The sequence below is a fragment of the Pleurodeles waltl genome, chromosome 4_1, assembly GCF_031143425.1.
Source record: "Pleurodeles waltl isolate 20211129_DDA chromosome 4_1, aPleWal1.hap1.20221129, whole genome shotgun sequence".
In the NCBI taxonomy this organism is placed as follows: domain Eukaryota; kingdom Metazoa; phylum Chordata; class Amphibia; order Caudata; family Salamandridae; genus Pleurodeles; species Pleurodeles waltl.
The window spans coordinates 229,165,220-229,187,834 of NC_090442.1; the positions used below are offsets into that span (position 1 = coordinate 229,165,220).

General features: G+C 46.1%; 1 protein-coding gene across 2 annotated transcripts in view; it reads right to left on the reverse strand.

The window, feature by feature from the left end:
- OVCH1 (ovochymase 1) overlaps window positions 1–22,615 on the reverse strand; it is a 1,177,845-nt gene that overhangs the window by 714,165 nt on the left and 441,065 nt on the right. For both annotated transcript variants that reach the window (XM_069228188.1, XM_069228187.1), the window contains exon 14: window positions 3,002–3,130. In XM_069228188.1, coding sequence (XP_069084289.1) covers window positions 3,002–3,130 — 129 coding nt within the window. The remainder of the gene's footprint in view (window positions 1–3,001; window positions 3,131–22,615) is intronic.

The window sequence follows — 22,615 nt, forward strand, 5'->3', positions numbered from 1 at the left end:
CAGTAGGGAGCGTGTACAGTGCCCCTGAGCTCAGCATTGTAAGCACACTGACTCTCAGGATCAGGAAACCAAGAAAACAAAAAGGTCCTCCAAAGAACAGATAAATGTGACTAATTATACACTTGTTAGTTCCTGCTCCCAAAGAGAAAGAGTGACAAAGAGGCATGACTGACCACTAGCCAGCAAGGATTTTTAAATGACACAAACAAACTAATGAAAGGGCTTTAAGCTCCCAGAGTTAAGTATAATAAAAGTATACAAGAGGCTGTACGCTTACACCCGACATAAAAAACAATTAGCAAAATAAAAGGTTTAAACACTATTGAGGAAACCCCATACCCCAACATTTCTAGACTAAATGTTTAAACAATAGTCAGATACCTTTCTGAATGTTAAATTATTTTTAGACCTTAATATTTTTAGAAACAAAAAAAAATAAAGGAATATATTATTTACATGGAAGTAAATTATATCGCTCCCACGTCTTTATTGCACATCAATAAAAGTTTAAATGAGCAAGGGGTGTAGCAGAAAGCATGGAACAAAACTACAATCAAGAGATTAATGACATTGAAGACGGTGGGCGCACACTGGGAAAAAAGTAAGACTTGCAATGCAATAAAACAATCACTTAGCAAGACACAATAAAAGCCTCGAAAAGTAAAGATATTAAAATGAAATGAAGAAAGTCTGCAATAAATTCATATGTGAAAGAACAGTGTATAATGACACACTGTTTTTGGTTTGGAAAATGTTACCAATACGACTCAACCGTGCATGAATAAAAAGGTTTGCAAACACAACAAATCGAGCTTAAGCAGGAACAAGGATTCGAAGTCTGAGGCTCATGTTTAAGACTGTTAAGGTTGTGAATTAAAGTGTGAGCATTGCAAGGCCAGGGCATTCGATCAAAAAACAACCAGGGAGGAGAAGGTGACCCCCCCTCCTCTCCCTACCCCCAGTTAAATTGCTAAGGGGCTGAAAGGTTTCTTTTAACAGCTTCAACTTAGTGTGTATTTTTAAAGATAGCTCCTTCACAATGACCAGCAGGAGACAGCTGAAGGAATTACACAGAAGACTTCCAGGGTGGTCGTCGGATTGACCTGGGTAATTAGGGAATTTCTCACAAGTTGATCTGCAGGTCAGTGTTTGGGCTTAGATTTTTGGCCATTTGTGGGCATGTTTTATGGTCTAGTAGGCCAGTGTTTACTGTTGATTTCTGTAACATTGCAACAAACATTACCTGCAACAAGCACAAGTGCATGCAGTCCTCTACCTTGCTAAACACCTATACAGTCTATACAAGTTCAAAACTGCCCGATTTGAAAACATTGGACACTTTTTCAGCTTGGGGATTCACTAGTTGAGGCCAACTATTTTAGGGCCTGGAACTATTTCCTGTCTCAGTCCGACCCTCAAGACGTCCCAGAAACCTTTGTGACGTATTTGGGACTGGTTATTAGACAGGAGCTGCTAGACCTGAGGTGTCCTGGTGTGTGGTTGAGGGTGGGTTGGGTGGATTTACATAGGCAGATGAGATTATCTTCTTGAAAACCTTCTGCTCATGTATACTGTAGAAAGTCCTGCTAGGGCGTGTAAGTTGCAGGGGAAGAATAGCAATATAGTTTAGAAGTAAAATATTTTATTCGAAAATAGTGCATAATATAGGTTTGGTTTAGTTAGCATAACTGTTACGAATTAACAGGAGTGCTTGTCACACTGAAAAAAGTGCATGTTTGTTTGTTCACTTTTTTATTTATTTATTTTTTTAATAAAATGATGGCACATTAGCTGCAAACCATGGTCTCTGCCCTTCATTGCAAATGCACTTCTCTGGCTTTCTCAGGAAGAAACGTACGTGGGTTGCAACAGTGTATGGCTCTGAGATAAACCTCCACAGTTATAAATGCAGAGGCAATGGTTTTCTCATGTTTCTGCCTTAATAAAACATAAGATTTCTTTTGTACAATGAATATGTTTAGCAGCGAATGGAAAAATGTGCAAATGTGTTATTAATGTGGTTGGTGCTGTGCAAGTAACATTTTTAGTGCTATCAATCTACATAAAATCATGTTGGTTTGTTTTCTTTGTACAGAACACTAAATTCTTTTTTGGAGATGACAGCTCCCCTTTTTTGGCTTTCATAATTCTCTGCTTTTAGCTTAAATGTTGTGGTCCTTTCTGTGTTTTAGCCTAATATTTACTATTAATTTAACCGATTGCCAAATGTGCTATGGCTATTAAAAAAGGTACATGGCATACAGCATCATTTTGATTTTAGTCTGATGCTAATTACTTTTGCTGCCTGTAATTAGATTATTTGAATAAATCTACAAATACTGACAACTGGAAGTCTTGCTGAGCATGTTTTCTCAACGGTCCTAGCTGAGCAATAAGTTCAGGACTCTCCCTTTTACGTCCATCAACCCTCATTAGTCAATTAGTGGAGTGTTAACACATTATTTCTTAACAACACTTATAAATTTAACAGAGAGTTCTCTACTTTCACACAGTAGAATTAAAGTTCGTACTAATTACTAGACCAGCTGAAAGTTTAGACGGATTTGGATTTTGTCAAAAAGCATTATAGAGCAGTGGTTCCCAACCTTTTGATTTCTGTGGACCCCCACATTAACATTAATGGAACCCACGGACCTCCACTGAATCATCATTGGAATCCAGGGACCCCCGCCTGAGTCAGTACTGGAAGCTGGGGATCTAATTTGTCAATATTTTGTAATTATCTAGGCTCTCGCGGACCCCCTGAGAAGGCTTTGGGGACCACAGGTTGTGAACCACTGTTCTAGAGTTTTGTCCACAGTAACAAACTAGTAACATATTTCACAGAGAGAAAATAAGATATATGAACAATTCTAAGGCCCAGAGCTCCATCCTTTAACCATCATTACACAGTTATATGTATTACAGCAATGGCTACCATTAAAGTGCACATAAACAGTTACATTGACAACTGAAATCCCAAGGAGAACTCTGAACCTACCTGTAGGTATGAATTTAAATCTGGCTTTGAATCCTCTGTAGTGGTTCTCCTGGTCACTTGCAAAACGAATTCTCATTATGTTCCCATTACTAGTCACACTTGAAGGAAGTGAGCAACCACAAAATGTTGCTGCAGTGTAGGAGAAAAGTGAAAAGCAAAGAATTGGCAAACTTTCCTACGGTAAATACACATCAGAGAATACAAGTAATATCTATCCTACAAAAATTAATGTTTCAACTGACATGGACTCAACATTTGTAAGAGCTCAACTTAATCAGGATTCAAACTAATCACTTTTAGTCACTTGTGTACCGGGACTGTTTTTTTACACATACATTATTCTTAACATAGCAAAACCTGAGCGAGTACTGTATAACCACTAGGCACTCAAAACTCCCTCTTGAAAAACTCAAGCAACAGTTGAGCAGTACAATTCCATGGCATTACTTGTAATGTGATCCTCCAGATAAGCCTATAATGAAGATGAAAAAAATCTTGTGTTTGTGCATTTAAGTAAGTGATGAACAAGTTACTTACCTCCGGTAATGATATATCTGGTAGAGACATTCTAGTTGCAGATTCCTTACCTTAGAATTTCCCCCAGGTGTCGGACTGTACATGGAGATCTTTCTTCGAGAAGTATCCCTGCACATGTCAGGTGTCAGTCAACTCCACGTGTGTTAGCCTCATGGTCACCATGACGATGTCGCAGTCGTATATAGTCGCCACCCTCATGCTCTGATGTCAGTTTCTTGTCACAACTTTCTAGGTTAGTAGTGCGGAGCCATGAAGAACACTAAGAATGGTGTGCCAAAACAAGGGCCCTTAAAGGGAAGTCCCTAGAAATCAGTTTGCAGAGTGGGGAGGATGGGCAGGTCCGTCTAACAGATATGGTTACTGGAGTAGCTAACTTGTTTATCTGATAGAGACTTCTAGCAGCTGACTCCTTGCCTTACCATGGATATCCAAGTAATACCATTCCTGGTGGTGGGCTGCGAACTAAGATCACACCAAAAAGTCCTGCAGGACGAATGGCCGAAGTAGCTGTCTCAGCAGACCTGACTATCCAGGCAGAAATGTTTAGTGAATGTGTGCACTGATGCCAACGTCACTGCCTGGCAGATGTCCAGGACTGGAACTCCATGTTCTAATGCTATGGTAGCAGCAGTTGCTCTAGTGGAATGAGCATGCGAACCCTCAGAGGGTTGTTTTTTCGCCAAAACATAGCACATCTTGAAGCAGAGGCCTACTCATCGAAAGATGGTCCTCTACTGCACCACCCTTCCTTTCTTCCCACCCACATAACCCACAAAGAGCTGATCACCCACCTGGAAATCTTTGTACGATTGAGGTAGAACACCAATGCTCTTTTTGGATCCAGGCGGTGCAGTCTCTTCCTCATGAGTGGGATTTGGGGTGCGTAAAAAGTAGGCAAGGTGATTAATTGGCCTACAAAAAAAAGGTGTCACCACTTTGGGAAGGAAGCCCTGGTACGAAGACTCAGTCAGGCTGGATGGCAAATAGTGGCTATGAAGAGATTGGAGCTCACTCACTGACCAGAGGGGGTGGCAATCAAGAAGGCATTTAAGGGTCAAGAGCTGCAGGAGACAGTTGTGGAGTGGCTCAAAACTAGCCCACATGAGATATGTGAGGACCAAGTTCAAATACCCACAGGGGTATTATGAACAGGAAAGGAGGGAACATGTGGATGAGTCCTTTAAGAAACCTCACAACAATGGGAGATTTGAACAACGAAGGTTCGTCTTGCAGCCATAAAAAGGCAGAGATGACATACAAATAACCCTTGAGGGTTCCCAGAGCAGAGCCCTGCTGAGTAAGAGAATTTAGAAGAGGAGGACCTCCGAGAGGTGCAGAAAGGGGATCAACAGATTTGTTGATATACAATGCCACAAATTTGTCCCAACGAAAGGCTTATTCAATTTTGGTGGAGGGACGCCTGGCTGCCAAGATAACAGACTTTGGGCGGAATGTCGAAAGCTGTTAACTGCCACGCTCAATCTCCATCCAAGGAGGTAGAGGCCGGACAGGTTTGGGTGAAGGACTGTCCCCTGGTGCTGTGACAGAAAACCCTCTTGAATGGGCAGTCTGATTGGAGGATTGATGAGCATGCTCAATAGCTCGAGATACCAAACACTTTGAGCCCTGTCCAGAGCCACCAGGATTACTTTGGCCTGGTCGTGTCTGATCTTCAGAACTCTGGGCTGAAGTGGTTTTGGCAGGAAGATGTAAAGGAGGCCTGAGATCCATTTGAGATGAAGTGTCGAGTGAGTGCCGCCTTGGAAACTCCAACGCGCAAAACAGATGACATTGCTTGTTCTCTGCAGAGGCGAATAGATCTAACCAAGGCTCTCCGCACTAAAGAAAGACCTTGAGCCACCTCCGGATGGAGAAGAAATTCGTTATCAACTATGCATCGACAGAGGAGTTTGTCTGCTCTGGCGTTCAAAGAGCCCCCAGATGTTGAACCACGAGGGAAATGCCCTGGCGTTCCAGTCATGTCCAGAGGCAATGAGCCTCTTGACAGAGGTTCCACGACCGACTCTGCCCTGCTTGTTGCAGTACCACATAGAGGTGGTGTTGTCAGTGAACACCTGCACAACTTTCCCTTTGACAGAGGGATGGAATGTTTTCAATGCAAGTCAGATTGCCTGGAGCTCCAAAAGGTTAATGTGGAGCCGGACTCCACTGGAGAGCAGAGGCCTCTGCTCTTCGCCTCTCCCATGTGACCACCCCATCCCAGGAGTGGCATCTGTCAGTGACCCAATCTGGATTTGACAGTCACCACTGCAGATCTTGTGCAGTTCCCTCCGAGATATGGACCATGTCGGAAAGATTCCCCTGGGGCTGTGCCCCTGAAACTTCAGGTTCCACTGCAGAGGCCACATATGCCATCTGGCATGTTAGACCAGCAGGATGCAGGAGGCCATGAGGCCCAGCACCCTCAGAGGCACTCTCACCTAAATCCAGGATAGATGCTAAAACATCGGAATCATAGCCAGATTATCCTGTACTCACTTTTCAGGAGGATAAGCCTGAAACTTCACTGTTTCCAGAGCAGCTCTGATGAAAGGGAGCATCTGAGAGAGAGTCAGGTGTGGCTTTGGCATGTTTATAGTGAACCCCAGCAAATGCAGGAAATTCGCTGTAATCTGGAGGTGGGAGACGTCAGCCTGGGATGAGTTCGCCTTCAACAGCCAGTCGTCAAGGTAGAGTAAGACTGAAACCCCTAACCTGCGTAGATGAGCTGCAACCACTACCATCACTTTCGTGAACACCCAAGGGGCACTGGTAAGGCAGAGGGGGAGCACAGTGACCTGAAAGTGCTCGTGACCTACCATGAATTGCAACATCTGTGGGCCGGCAGGACAGGAATGTGGAAATAGGCATCCTGCAAGTCCAATGATACCATCCAGTCTCCAGGGCAGCCAGGACCGGAGCCAGAGTTTGCATTTTCTCCTTGAGAAAGAGAATGAGGACCGGAGATCTAAGATAGGGTGAAGGCCCTTGTCCTTTTTGGACATCATAAATTAGTGGGAATAACAACCACAACCTACTTCTGACACAGGGACCCTCTCTATGGCTCCCTTGGCCAAGAGCTGTGACTCCCCTTGCAGAGAAGTTCCAAATGATCCTCTGACAAATTATCGTATGATTGTGTCATGGTCAGAGAGGAAGTCTCAAAGGGGAGGGAGTAGCCCCTTTGGACAGTTTGCAACACCTGTCAGTAGTGATGGATTCCCAGTGGGGCAGTTGATGGCAGATCCTTCTGCCAACTGGTCCAGGATGTTCCAATGGACTAGGAGGGCTTTGCAGGAAGGGGCAGGGGTGGAGTGCTGGGTCCTTGATCCAAGAGCACGTGGGATCCTGCGCCCAATGGACTAGGAGGGCTTTGCAGGAGGGAGCAGGGGTGGAGTGCTGGGTCCTTGATCCAAGAGCACGTGGGATCCTGCGCCACACAGAGGCTGTGAAGCATGCCCGGGTCGCTTTGCAGGAGGGGGCAGGGGTGGAGTGCTGGGTCCTTGATCTAAGAGCACATGCAAGACCGTATCCCAGAGATTATGCAAGTATCTGCCCAAAAGGAATGCACTGTTCAAGGACCACAGGGCTAGACTGGTGGAAGAAAACATTTTCTTCTCAGAGTTTTTATAAAAATGCCACTGTTGGCATGGTCAAACCCCCACTTTTTGCCTAGTGTTGATGCCGGCTTTGATTGGAAGTGTGCTGGGACCCTGTTAACCAGGCCCCAGCACTTTCCCTAAAACAGTACCTTTGTTTCCACAATTGGCACAGCTCTAGCACGCAGATAAGTCCCTTGTAAAAGGTATACCTGGTACCAAGGGCACTGTGGCCAGGGAAGGTCCCTAAGGGCTGCAACATGTATTATGCCAGCCTCAGAGACCCCTCACTCAGCACATGCATACTGCCTGGCAGCTTGTGTGTGCTGGTCGGGAGAAAAGTCAAAGTAGACATGGCACTCCCCTCAGAGTGCCATGCCCACAACCCACTGCCTGTGGCATAGGCAAGTCACCCCACTAGCAAGCCTTACAGCCCTAAGGCAGGGTGCACTATACCACAGGTGAGGGTATAGCTGCATGAGCACTATTCCCCTACAGTTTCCAAGTCCATTCTTAGACATTGTAAGTACAGTGTAGCCCTACTCAGTATATGGTCTGGGAGTTAGTCATTACGAACTCCATAACACCATAATGGCTACACTGAATAACAGGGAAGTTTGGTATCAATCTTCTCAGCACAATAAACCCACACTGATGCCAGTGTGGGATTTGTTGAAAAATGCACACAGGGCATCTTAGAGATGCCTCCTGTATGTTAGCCCAACTGCTAGAGCAAGACTGACCGGTCTGTGCCAGCCTGCCACAGCGACGAGTTTGACCACATGGGGCGAGTGCCTTTGTGCACTCTGTGTTCAGAAACAAAGCCTGTCCTGGGTGGAGGTGCTTCACACCTCCCCCCTGCAGGAACTAACACCTGGTGGTGAGCCAAAAAGGCTGAAGCCTTGTGTTACAATGCCCCAGGACATTCCAGCTAGTGGTGTTGCCAGTCTTCCGGACTAGACCCCACTTTTGGTGGCAAGTCTGGAGGGATAGTGAGAAAAACCAGAAGAATGACTGCTGAGCTAAAAACCCTGCAGAGAAGAGAAGGAGACGACAACTGACTTGGCCCCAAGCCCTACTGGCCTATCTCCTCCTTCAAAGACCCTGCAACCAAAAAGAGATGTGTTCTACATGACCAGCGACCCCTGAAAAGCCTCCAGGGGACTGCCTGCATCACCGAGGACCAAGAACTCCCATGGGCAGCAGCTCTGCCCACCCAGAAGAAAAGACAACCATCTTTAAAGGGACTCCCACCTCACTCCAGAAGGGTGAGTCCCCACTACTCTGGTCCCCCCACCTCCCCAGGCAACTCAGATGACATGTCCACCCTGGGATGACCTCTGCACCCTGGCGACTGCAGAGGAAATCCCGAGGACCCCCCCCTGACTGTGACTGCCTGGGACGAAGATATCCGATGCGTGGAGTGGCACTGCACCCACAGCCCCCAGGCCCCTGAGAAACTGACCACCGGTGCAGCAATGACCAGCAGGTGGCCCTCACCCTTGCCCAGATAGTGGCTTGCCTGAGAGGCCCTCCTGTGCCCTCACCTGTAGCACCTAAGTGGCCCCCGGAACCCTCCATAGAGTTCCAGACGCCGTTTGCACACTGCACCCGGCCACCCCCGTGTCACTGAGGGTGTGGTTTTTGTGCATACTTGGGGCTCCTCCAGTACTCTTCAAACCCCTCTGGTATGCCCTCTGAGACCATGGGTATTTACCTGCAAGCAGACTGGAACCAGAGTACCCCCCGTCTCCCTAATAGCCCACGTGATTTTGGCTCCTGTTTGACCTCTGAACCTGACCGGCCCTGTGTTGCTACGTGTTTGGGGATGCCTTGAACCCACAACAGTGGGCTACCTATGCCCCAGAGACTAAACCCGTAAGTGTGGTAATTACCTCTGAAACTGGATTGTAGTTACCTCCCCCAGGAACTGTTGAAAATTGCAGTGTCCACTTTTAAAATAGCTTTTTGCCATTTTAATGAGAACTGTGTACAATATTGAATCTATTCAAAATCTCAATTATTACTACGCACAGTACCTTTCATTTAATGTACTTACCTGCTAAATGAATCTTGTGGTTCTAAAAATAAACAAAATAATATTTTTCTATATAAAAACCTATCTGTCTGGAGTTCAGTCATTGGGTGTGTGTTTTCACTTATTGCTTGTGTATAACTAATGCTTAACACTACCCTCTGAAACTTAACTGATTGGCCACACTACCACAAATAGAGGCAGTAATAGATAATACTAATGCTCTGTCAAGCCTCTTGGGGAATCCCTGGACTCTTCACACTATAACTCATGTTGATATAGTATATACAGAGCCAGCTTCCTACAGAGTTATCCAGTCCTTTTGATTCCCTACCCGGTGGCACAGAAGGTAATGTGCCAGAAGAAAAAGAAGCCTGGATCACAAGTCTTGCAGGTGTAGGATGGCGTTAGGAATTTTGCGTCTGTCAGAGTAGGCCGATGGGGCCAGGCAACTGCCCTATTCACAGGAGCCCCTGAGCTGGGTTTGGACCAGGTACCCAGTAGGACATCCGTAAAGACTTCATTAAAAGGGTAGGAGGAGGTTCTGAACTGCAAGTCCCAAACTGAAGCACCTCGGTCAGGAGGTTAGTCCCGACCTCCACAGAAGGAAGCTTGAGGTCCAAAACCTCAGCAGCCCTTACACCCATGGAGTATGAAGCTCCCCCCTCGGTAGCCACGGAAGGGGGAGAAAGCATGCCAGCGTCAGGAGAGGTGTCCAGTCCGCTAGCATTGCCTAAATGCTGAACCCAGTCCATGTCCAGGTAATGCTGGTATTCTAAAGGGTCCAGCAACCCCTCTACACTATCCCCATCTCCATACCCATACCCATACCCATACCCATACCCATACCCATAGAAAGAAGGGTCAGGACCTACCCTGGGCCCAGGAGAGCCCATGGAAAACTGAATTGGTGTTGAGCGACACCAGTGCGGCTTGTCAGGGATAAGTACAGCATCAACCCTGATTGCGGGCCAAACTGACGTCAGGAGCGGCAATGCATGTCCTGGCGGTGGTAGGTGGTGTTGGTATGACCAATGTTGGGGCGATCAAAGAGCAGATCCAGAGGGGTGCCCCCGGAGCCAAGGCCAAAGGCATTAGCGCAGAACCTGAGGGGGCCCTCACTGACTCACCTGGGGCCGAAGATGCAGAGGACAAGTTGGTCTGCCCAAAGATGAGCATGGCCTCAAAACTCAATTTGGAAGGGGGGGCCCAGCTACCAGAATGTTAGGGAGGTGCAGAGCCAACCCAGACACAGGCTCTGAGGATGGAGACCTAGAGCATTGATGCTCTTTCTGCGTCGCATCATTCGAGCAACAGGGCGAAGTCTAAGAACGTTTGCACTTGGAGGATTGGTGGTGACTGAGGGGCCTTGTGATCTTCCTTTTGAATTAGATTAGGAGCAATGCAGAGTTGAGCGGTGGGCCACCATGAGCTTTAGGGACCGCTCCCTCAAAGCTTTCGGGTTCATGGCCTGACACTCCGAGCATGACTTACAGTAGGGGTCATGCTCCAGACACCAAAGGAAGGCAAGATGCAGATCCGTCACCAACATCATTTGGTGACAGGAGTCACAGGGATTAAAACCGGTCTTCAGGGACATTCTTCAACACATCTGGAACTCAAAAATTAATTGACAAAAGTGTCTGTTAGTCAAAAAATTATTAGGGATAGCTCCTCTCTCAGATCTGTCCATAGGCAGGGGTGGAAAGAAAAGAACTGATGTCAGCATGCCGAGGTGGTGCCTATATACGACAATGTCGTCATCACAGTGACCACACCACCAATGACGCATGCAAAGTCAACTGAGGCCACCTGACAGCATGCATAGGCACTGCGCGAAGAAAAATATCTGGATTCAGTCGGCGCCTGGGGAAATACTAAGGTGAGGATTCTGCAACTAGAAGTCTCTATCAGATAACCTCCTACCTTAATGAGGCTAATAATATCTATACCTTAGATCTACTCCTTACAACTGTATGAAGTGTAATAGTACATGCAGATCATGCACACCTTCCATTTCCAGTGGAGCGCTTAGTGGTGGGTGTAACAAGTAGGGCAAACATTGAATCTGGTGAAGGAAAATACCTGCTCTGCTTCTACCCGAGCACACTAAGAATATAATGCTTGGGGGCACTTACTATTGTCGTAAGAGGCTATGCTAGTTGGCCTCTACTCCCAATGTACCAAGGGTTTCGATGTGACTATCACACCTTTGGCTACTGGTAGTTTGTTGGAAAGTAATGTAGGAAAGTACCCTATTTTTGACATGGTTACCCCCTCTTTTTGCCTGTCAGTGTGTTTTGACTGTTCACTGGGATCCTACTAACCAGGACCCCAGTGATTCTGCTCTCTCCCTCTAAATTTGGTTGTCTAGGACACAGCAAACCCCACAATTGGCATACTGGTGTCCCCATATACGTCCCTACTATATGGCACTTAGGCACCCAGGGCATTGGGGTACCAGGGGTTCCCCATGGGCTACAGTATGTATTGTGTCACCCATGGGAACCCATGCAAAATGTATCTGCAGGTCTGCCATTGAAGCCAGAGTGAACAGGTGCATGCACCCTTTCACTACAGGTCACTGCACCAGGTCACTGTAAGCCACCCTTATGGTAGGCCCTCCTAGTCCAGAGGGCAGGGTGCAGGTACCTGTGTGTGAGGGCACCCCTGCATGAGCAGAGGTGCTCCTACAAACTCCAGCTCCATTACACTGGACTTTGTAAGTGTGGGGAAGCCATTTTAGGTCACTGTGTCCAGCTACATAATGGTAACTCCAAACCTGGGCATGTTTGGTATCAAAAATGTCAGAATCATACCCCAATACTGTTGCCAGTATTGGTTGTATGATTCCATGCACTCTGAAGGCTCCTTAGAGGACCCCCAGCATTGCTCCTACTAGTCTTCTGGGAATTTCTGGGCAGCCCGTGCTGCTGCCACCCCTCAGACAGGTTTCTGCCCTCCTGCTGCTTGACCAGCTCAGGCAGAGGATGGCAGAACAAAGGATTTCCTGTGGGAGAGGAAGGCAACACCCTTTCCCTTGGAAATAGGTGTTACATCGCTTGGGAGGGGTAGCCTCCCCAAGCCACCGGTATGTTTTGAAGGGCACATTTGGAGCCCCCCTTGCATAAACCGGTTTGCACCAGCCCAGGAACACCCAGTCCCTGCTCTGGCATGAATATGGACAATGGAAAGGGGAGTGACTGCTTCAGTGTCCATCACCACGCCATGCGTGGTACCCATAGATCCTCCAGGTGGCCCCTTGTTTCTGCCATCTTGAATCCAAGGTGGGGAGAGGCCCTTGGGGCATCCGAGTGACCAGGGTACAGGAGGGAGCTGTGATAAGTGACCAATCCCCCTTCCTGGGCAATTTAAAGTCTCCCTCTTTGAGGAGCCCTCAGATTCGACGTGCACGATTCCAGCAGGCCTCTGCTGCATCACTTACTTCATCTTCTGGCCACTGGGACTGTAACTGGACTCTCCAGGAACCGACAATCTGCAATTCCAGCAACAACTCCTCTGCAACATTGTTTCTCCGACTTACCAGCAACTGTAGCATTTCCCCTGCTGTGCATCTTCTGAGGGTGACATGCCTTCAGCCTGCACAGGTAGTAATAAGGAATCTCCCTTGGAGTGAAGGAGTCACTCCCCTGCATCTGCAGGCACCAACTGCAACAACGTCCGGCTGCGTGGCTCCTGCATCACAGGTGGTAGTCTGGATTGGTCCTCTATAACAGTTGTCCAATTTGGGAGATGGTAAGCCCTTGCCTCTCCTTGCAGGTCAGTATCTCTATGCAACCTGACTATTTTAGCTACCAAGGCTTGATTGCTCCTCCTCCAAGGGATTTCCAGGCTCCTTGTAGTCCTGGCCCCCAGCAATCCTTCCAGCAAAGCAGTCTCAGTGGGCCTCACTGTGACGCCTGTGCCCGCTGCCAGTGGGTTGCCTTCGGGGGCTGCTTCCTCCTCTTGTGGCTCTCCCAGCTGCTGAGGGTCATCCCGGACTCCCCTCCTTGGGTGGAGTCCCCTGGACCTTGCTGACCCTCCTTAGCCTTGCAAAACCTTCTCCAACTCTTGCATTTGCCAATGCTTGTTGGTGGTTTTTCAGCACTACCGACCAACTGCATCACGACCACTGATGTGAGACATCACTTGCATTACTTCTGGAACTCCTCTTATTGCAGAAGCTTTGCAGGTCTCCTAGATAAGTCTTAGCTGCTCATCCACAGCTACCTCTAGGGAGCTCTGGCTTCCTAGACACTGCCTACATTTCACTAATAGGGGATACCTGGACCTGTTATAGGGTGATAACACCATAGGTCTCCACCACACACCAGGCCAGCTTCCTACAAGTAGGCTTAGTGTTACCACCTCCAAAGTATAACTCCCAAGTAAATACCTGCGTTAAGTGGGAGTAGAAGCAGCAACCCATTCAGATTTAACAGCACTGCCAATCCTATACCACCTCCAGAGCCAAGCCCGCATTGATGGTCAATATCCAACCATCTGACGTCAATTTGCCTGAAACAAAGTGTTAAACCATGATCTTCTTTGCTATGTCACACTATTATAGGAGAGTGTCAACCGAGGAAATTAGGAATTATGAGAGATGCTTCCAAAACTATTTTTCAAGCATGTTAAAGACATGTTTATTACTTCCATGCAGCATTTATAAGTGGTGGACCTGGTTTTGCCATTGGTCAATAGGTTTAAACTACGTTATGGATTTCAGTTAACTGCTTCACGTAGCGAGTATTGGTCGTTGTTACAGAGATGATGTTTCATAATTAGTTAGGTGCAGTCTTTTTTTAGGTGAGGCCTAGAGACAACTTTAGCTGGTCTGAGAGGTTTAGGTTTTCAGGAAAAAACAAATAAAATTTACCAGTATGTACATACACATGGACTTTCAGTCAGTGTTTTTCCACTGTTGGCGGGCTCAGCTGTCATTCACCCTTTTCATTGATCCACCATACCATATAGCCTGGGACCTACTTTAGCCATTGATCTTCTCACTGTGAGCAACAGCATTTTGCCTCTGCACACGTACATGTTTGCCTGCAAAGTACTGCACGTCAGGGGCAGGGCTCGTGAGTCAATGTCTTTCATTTATGTTTTTTTCTATTTTTGTCTTTGTCTATTTTTTTTTTTTGGTCAAGGCCTTATAGCTCGCCACACGCTGCTCACTTCATATTTTTCTGTGACACCTAGCGAGTAGCAGCTGCCTCTTCTCGTAGAGAGCACTCTTGTGACCAACTTCACACAGCCAGAAGCCATAGTGTAATAGTATTTCTGTTGCCTGTTTTTTTTTTCTTTTTTTTTTTTTTTTTTTTTAATAAGAATGCTTTTAATTTTAAAATCATTTCACTCTTTGGGAGAATTTTGCTCTGCTTGTAGAAAGTCTTGTAAAACAAAAAAATGCATTTTTGTGTGAGACTATAGCTGCAGACGCTGCTACAGGCTGCTTGCCTTTGATCTTTTGAACTCAATACATTGTCAACTAGAGAGCAGGCAGTAACTCATTTTAAAACGGTCGCCTCTTTTGCCGTGTTTGAACTCCAGGAGAGTCCCTATTAATTGATGTATCGCTTTATATTACGTAAAAACATTTCTATGTAAAATCAATTTTCTCGACGGGTTGTTCAATGAATGAACAGTCCCTTTTCAATGTGTATAGCTGAACAGACTTTCTTGGTTTGCTCTGCTCCTCCGCAGCGCATTTTCCCGCGCTTTGCTGATACTTTGGCTTCAGTTCTCAAGCAAGGGGCTCTGTTGCTCGTCAAGCCGGGAGGCTACTTGATGGTAGAGATTTAGGAGGAAAAAAAAAATGAAAGAGAAAAACAGAAATAGAAAAAGAAAAAAAAAACAAAAACAAAAAAAAAAAAAACTTTCGGCCATGACTCCTGTGCGACTGTCACTAGCGTAGACTCATTACAGAACGAAGTCCGTTAGCCTTGTGGAGACAGCTGGATGTGACTGAAGGCAGTATCTTGAACTCCCTCTACATTGGTTGGGACCCTCGAGGTGCCATGGGCTCTCTTCTTCCGGAGTCAGGGCTCGGATTGCCTGACTTGACCACAGTCCTTTTTCCATTCCCTCATGATCTTTGTGGAGTCTCAGGCAAAGTTGCATCGGCCTGCGTCACCCCTCTTAGGCTGTCAATGTCTGGTTCAGAGCCCCCCCTCCCAGGGTATAGAAAGATCCTCACCCGAGTTCCAGAGGGGAGGCTGGTAGTCCTTAAAAAATGCAATGTTCCACATGACAGTTTCCAGACCCTGGACAGCGGTAATCATGGTGACTCATGCTGGAGATTTTCCAAGGGCTGAGGTCAAACAGTAAGTGGAACTTCCTCCCTGAGTGTTGATCTCAGACTAACACATCGTCACCAACCCTCAACGGATGGTAGCACGCTCGGTGTGTGGAGGATACTAGGTCATTCTTCATTTTCCATCAGCTCAAGGCGTCTGACTTTGTGGTGGATAGCAGAGGGTGCATTTACCTTGGGTATAGTATCAGCCAGCTGGCAGTTTATGCACAGTTCATTTGGAGCCAAACCTGTGGTTATGTGAGGGGTAAGTCGGTACTCCTGCAAGAAGGCATTTAGTGCACACTCCAGATTTGGACCATCTGCCAGGGCAATGCAAATCACTTTGTTGGCAGTCCTAATGAAGCTTTCTGCTTCTCCATTTGCCTGGGGTCATCTGGGGTGGTTTTCAAGTGTTGAATGCATTTTGACTTTAGATATTGTGCAAACTCCTGACTGGAGACCAGTGGTCTGTTGTCTGTTACAGAAAATATGGAAAAAGGAGAAGGCCCACTTTTGCGAATGCGTGAATTAGGAGAAAAATGAGCAGAAACGTACATGATCAGAAAATAATACAGGCCCAGAAGGTTCATGATGTCCAAATAGAGAGCCCAGGATAGGATGCAGGGAGACAAGGACAGGGACAAGCAGAAACATTTATTTATAATGCATCTGGAAGTAGAAGGCCATAGAAAGCTTGAGCCATAACTTGATAATGCATGCACAGAGAGGGCTTACATTCCGATCCACGTTCACAACGGAAAGGGTACACCATGGTGGTTTTGGAAAGGGAACACGATAAACTTTGATGCTTGAAGGCCAGCAGCTGTGCAAGGGAGGACAGACAAAAATGTTTCCAAGCTTGGAGTTAGCTGAGGAAGGATGTACGGATAGGCTTCAGAACATGATTTCAAAAGGCACTGTGGTTTATTAACAAATGTGTCCATGACCGATGTGTAACCTTCGCTTTTCTGTAAATGCGTAATTAGATGCTTTCCCAAGGAGAAATGTGGCTTTGTGCTAACGTAGAGATAACAATGTACCAAGCAAGCGCTTAAATTAAAATGCATGACAAGTGATAAGATGCATTCAAGGTATCGTGAACATATAAAAGAAGCTATTTGTACTGAAAGTTGAGTGCGGTATCAGTCACAGCTGTGCTGCCCTCCAGGCCATTATTCATAAATGCTTATATTATTTGCCAAACAGTTGTGTCGTACTTTCATTTCCTGACCCTACGACATCTGGTGTAGCCAGCCAGTAGCTATCTTATCTTTCCCTGACTGCGGCTGAAGGAGGTACCGCCTGCACTACTTGAATAGAACACTGCGCGCGAAAAAAAAAAAAAACAGGTTAGCCTACACCTGCCTATTCAAACAGGCAGTTGGGGATTCCAGATGTTGCTGTCCCAAAGGGTGAAGAGAGGTTGGGCTTTGTACCTTATATTTTAAATTGCATGATTCTTTTTGGCAACTCTAATATGAGGAAATGCATAAATGATTTATGTGGGATTTAAATGCAATGTTATTTTGCTATGCTAAGAATGAACTGTGATTTCCCGGTCAGACCGGCTAGGGAGGTTAAATGCAATGTTTTGTTTGTATGGTACAAATGGATTGTGATTTCCCCGGTTAAACCGGAAGACTAGCTAGTGCGACGGAAAGCAGTGCATTACGCGGGGGCAGCCCCTGGAAGAGACATTCATTTGGGAATGCCTACCAGGTATCCTGGTTAGATCCGGAGGGTCAGAGTAGAAGTAGTGAGGTGGAGTGAGTAACAAGTGGGAAGTCTGACATGGTAAGAGACTGTCACTTTACCGGCGCCGGCAGACCTTGCTCTGAATGAGTCAGCCGCCCGGTTCACCAAATTCCCAGATTTAACACATCTGGAAGGCATCTTTGAGGGAGAGCGACCAAGGCTGAGATCAGTGGGGAGTCTGATGCTTAGGTAAGGACCAACCTGATGGCTGGTGTCAGCTGACTTTGCCCTGAGCACGGTCAGACCCTTGGTTGCAAACCTGAAAAGTGCAACAGTAACAAGCTAATGCATTTTATGAGTAATGAGTAAGAAGGACAAAAATAGTACAGTGTTTTATAATCAGAAGGGCCAAGTTATAGAGAAAAGGCAGGTGTACCCACCAGTTGTCACGCAGTCAGATGCAAGTGAGGAGGAGAGGGTGCGAGATCTCTGCCATATTTTTGACATCCCAATAGACACCCCTCAAGTGTCCCGTAAGTGGGGAATAATTAGTGTAGATAAAAGCACAGGGGGGCAAAATAAACAATCCCAAAGTAAGTGAAGATTAATAATAAATCCCTATGAGTGAGGTTGAAGATTCTCTGTGGCAGGAAACCGATACAGATACCATTTAGTTAAAATTAGTATTTAAATGGGCTCACAGGCAACCCCCCCCATGCAACACGCCGCGGTTTGAAATAATAACACAATCACCCCTTGTATTAGAGGCTCTTCTTGATGCATTTCTCACAGATATTCTTAATTTCACAACCCTAAACAATGAATGGCTCCTCAAATCCCCGAGCACCACAAGTAGTTATCTACATACATGATAACGCTGTAACACGCATTGCGTCCGGTACTAATCCACTCAGACCACCCCATAAATTCACCTGCCCCATACATCACCATAGAAGAGGTGTTACACAGATTGGCAATAAGTATGGCTGACGTTCACCAATTTGGTCTCACAACAATATATGTAAAGTCAGGTAACAGAGTAAGACTGTCCCTGCACATCACTCTGCTATAGGTCAGTAACAGTGGTAAAGGTAAAGGTAAATACACATTAAGAGAGACAAGAGCTGAAAAGAGATATACAATGCAGCAGTCAGACTGCAAGAGGTGTGCATAGGAAACACCCGTCCTGTGGGGACCATGGATACCTCTCTGGACCATATGATAAAAACGTTCCCTTCAGATAAGAAAAGAATACTAAAATATTGTAAGCAGTGGCACAAAGGCACTGAGGATCACGCTCAACCATGGCCAAAGGAAGGGACATTTGATGACAACATAGCTGAACACACATTGACTCACATTCACTCAACGTATAAGAAAAAGAAAAACCAGAAAAGAAAAAATGATTCTTTCACTATGGCGGGTATTTGGTCATGAAAAGAAAGGTAAAGTCAACCACGCCCAAAGAGGTAGTGGCACAAACAGAACCCCCAGGAGAGTCTCTAGAGGAGCCCCCACCTCATGGTCTTTACCCTATCCTGCCAGCTACAGGGTACCAGGATCCAGTTCAGATTGAGCCTAAGGAGGAGAGGTTAGAGGCGCAGGGAGCTGAGGCGACCCCTGCTCCTGCCCTATCAGCTCCTCGGGCTGACCCTGAACAGAATGGGAGTGACAGGCTAATCAGTGAGTTGCAACGCACAGTGAGACCAGCAGAGCAATCTAGGAGCCTTGCACCCCCTCTGGGGACAATGACTACAGGACATGTCATTCTTAGACTTGGAGACACATCTGCAGACACACAGAGGCAGCAGAGGAATGAATAGAAGAGGAAGAAGAATGGGAGAGAGATGTAGAGATGCCACAATATGAGGAGCCCACGGATGGCTCTCAGGTCGTAACAGGGGCAGAAGATGAAGATTGGGACAATGGGTTTAATAGGAGTGCACACGAACGAGGGGTTAACAGAAGGTTATACAATTTTCACCGACGCCCGACACAAGAGTAGTAATGACAGCGAGAGGTGCCACAGATCTGAAAAGAGGGTCAATACTAAAAACAAGGTCAGAATTGACACCTGTAGAGATAATAGAGCAACGGGAGAGTAGCTATTATTGTTACCCTTTCTAAGATGAATTGGCAAGGTGGACCAAAAGAGAAGGAAGGCAGCCATGGCCCCGACAAGGGTCTTTTCAACCCCTTGCTTTAGCAACTGCAGCAGATTGCATACAGCAGGGACGAGGTGACCCAGATTGGAACTACCCCTACGTGCAAGAATGCCTTGCAGTCTGGGAGCAGTATGCTTTAGACAAATCAACAAAAGTGACACGCGGTACTAGACCAGATCACAAGTTAAGCCCCATGTCAGGAAGCCCTCGACCAATAACTCAGTTGCCCCTTATTTTTAAGGGAGGGCAGGTGCCAACATACGTGCCATGGCCTCAAATGGACAAAGAATTTAAAGTGCACTGCCCCCTCTGTTTGAAGATGGGGGGAAATGGATAGGATTCTTTGAGAAAAAAAAAAAAACACTGCCGGGGTCAACCTTACCTTTGGCGATGTCAAAAACTTGCTCAGCTCATTAGTGGGAGACGAAGAACATTTTTTGTTAGGGCAGGGTTCCCTCAAGTGACATTGATAAATACACAGTTTGACGGGTCATCTTTTAACAATGTCTGCCAACATGTTTGGGATGCACTTCGACGGATGTATCCAGATAGACCAGACATTGGAGCCCTTATGGCAGAAAGTATAAAGCAAACTGAGGATATTGCAGAACAAATGAACGATGGGTGCAGGAGGTAGGATGCAACTGGGAAAACACAGGAGCAAATGCAATTTTGTTTTATAATGTATTAAAGCGAGTTATTCCCACCAATATACAAACAAGCTTAGATGGAGTGGTGGGAATAGATGCTAAACCATGGTCCAAAATACAGGCCCGCATAATACATTTTAAGCAAAAACAAGAAAAAGACAAGGAAAGGAAAGAACAGGCAGAAATGGCCGCAGCTAAGTTGGTGCAACAAAATCTTAAGCGTAGCACAGAAGGAGCACAACTGTCAACGCCAGTGCAGGTACAGGAACCAGGAGCATAACCAGTAAGTGATACGATGAAGGGATAGGGAAGTTTTATAGGAGAGCAAGGGTTGACACAAGGGAAAAGACAAGGAAGTTATAGGGCAGGACAACAATGTTATTGTGGTAAGATGGGCCATTTTTCAAGAGAATGCAGAGGCAAGAAAAATGAAGAGTACAAGGTTGGTATACCCCACAGGGGCAGGTGAGTCCTCAACAAATGCAATGGGCGCCCCAGCAGCAAGCAATGCAGGGACCCCTGCAGGGCCCCCAAGCCCAGTGAGTTCCACCACAAGGGTCAATGTCGTAGGGCGGGCCCCAAGGTGTCAACAACGCTACGGGAGGACAAGCACAGGTTCAGGTGGGAGGAGTAACAGTGCAAGGAGGCAACCCCTTTTATGTATCACCACAAATATTCAGGGGAACGCCAACTCAAAATTATACCCAATAACCGAGCCCGCAGATGGCCACTGTGTGTCTGATACTATTGGTAACCCGCAGGTCAGATGAGGAACCCACTGTGACGGTAGCCATAGGTCGCCCGTACATGTTTTAAATCGACAGTGGGGCCATCAAATGGTGTATAAAGGAAAGAACACTACCACTTTCTTGTAACTCAATGGACACAAGGGTTTTATGGGGCTGTGAGGAGGGTTCCATTCACCAAATCAGTAAGCATGACTGTGGGAGATACACAAATTGAAGGGCCACTACTATACTCCCCAGAGTCACCAGTCAATCTTCTTGGGAGATACTTAATGAGCAAATTGAACATGACCATCACCTTCCTGGAGGATGGGTCAATGGTATGTTACACACCAGGTGTCACACAGAGTAGGATATTGTCCCTCATAGCTCATGAGGAGCTAAGACAGCAGGTCAGAGCAGTTCCTGTCGATACAGAGGCTTTTTTTGCACGTTATATATGCCTTGATAGTGCACACATCAGCGATTCAAGGGAAAACGCAATTACCAAAGGAACAGCTGTTCAGACCTTACGAGCCTGTGGATCCCATGATAGAACCTGAAATTATATTGGAAATATCTGCCCTTGAAATAAGGTCAACATTCCGTGCTAATGGCAGCTGACAGAAGACAGGAGATGTGGACATCAATAATATTTACAGATTCTGGGGTTAAATTAAGAGATATATCAGACGAAGAAATATTTGATGATTGACCACTAATTGAGACAGCCGTGCTTGAAATGGACATTGCCATTAGAGTACAGTTACAATATAGGACAGTGTCCAGACACGCACAAGGCAGAATAATAGAGAAAGATTTGGCAAAAGTCTCAGAAGTGTTGTGGACAAAGGGTCCATATGATGTGAGACTGATCAAAGGGGCTGAGCCTGTGAAGATTACATTGAAACCTGGAACAATACTGCCCAGGATACACCAGTACCCCTTGTCCAAGGAGACAAAAGAGGGCATCCTCCCTACAATACAAGCATTACTTGAGCAGGGGGGGTAATATATAAGAGGTCAACACTGTGCAACACGCTGATTTTTCCAATACGCAAAGCAAAAGGGTGGGGGTGGGGAGGAACTTGGAGAATGATTCAGGATTTACGCTCCCTAAACGATGTGATACCAGAATTTCCGGTGGTACCAGACTCAGTCATACTAACAAACATTCCTAAAGAAGCCACTTATTTTTCAGTGGTTGATTTGAAGAATGCGTTTTTCACCATTCCACTGCATTCTGACAGCCAATATTTGACTGGATTCACATTCAGACAGACACAATATTGCAATAGGCGTCTTCCCCAAGGCTTCTGTGAGCCCCTGAGCATTTTCAACAGAACAGTGAAAAAGGATTTAGCAATCATAAAATGCAAGAGTACTCTGTTACAATATGTGGATGATATCATGGTTTGTAGTGCTACTGAAGACTTATGTAGAGACTACACAATTAGTCTCCTCTGCATGCTTGCAGAAAAAGGTTACATAGTGGACAAAAATAAGTTGCAATACGTGCAGACAGAGGTCCACTATTTTGGACAGATAATATCTAAGGATGGCAACACCGGACAGAGTAGAGAGTGTCAGGAACATGTCTAATCCCACAACCACAAAACAAATGCATAAGTATTTAGGACTCTGCAATTATGTGAGGCAGTGGGTATTCGATTACGAAACTCCGACCGCACCACTTCTAACTGTTTTAAAAGAGTCCCACACAAATGCAAATAAAATCACCTGGACTGACGAAAGGGAGAGCCTTCCAGAAGTTAAAGAGAGCAATCATAAATGCTCCAGTGTTAGGTACACCTGATTATAATAAAACATTCTACCTCTTCTGTCATTGTAATGGAACGACAATGAGAGCAGTACTAACTCAAAAGACATCTATGGGACACAAACCA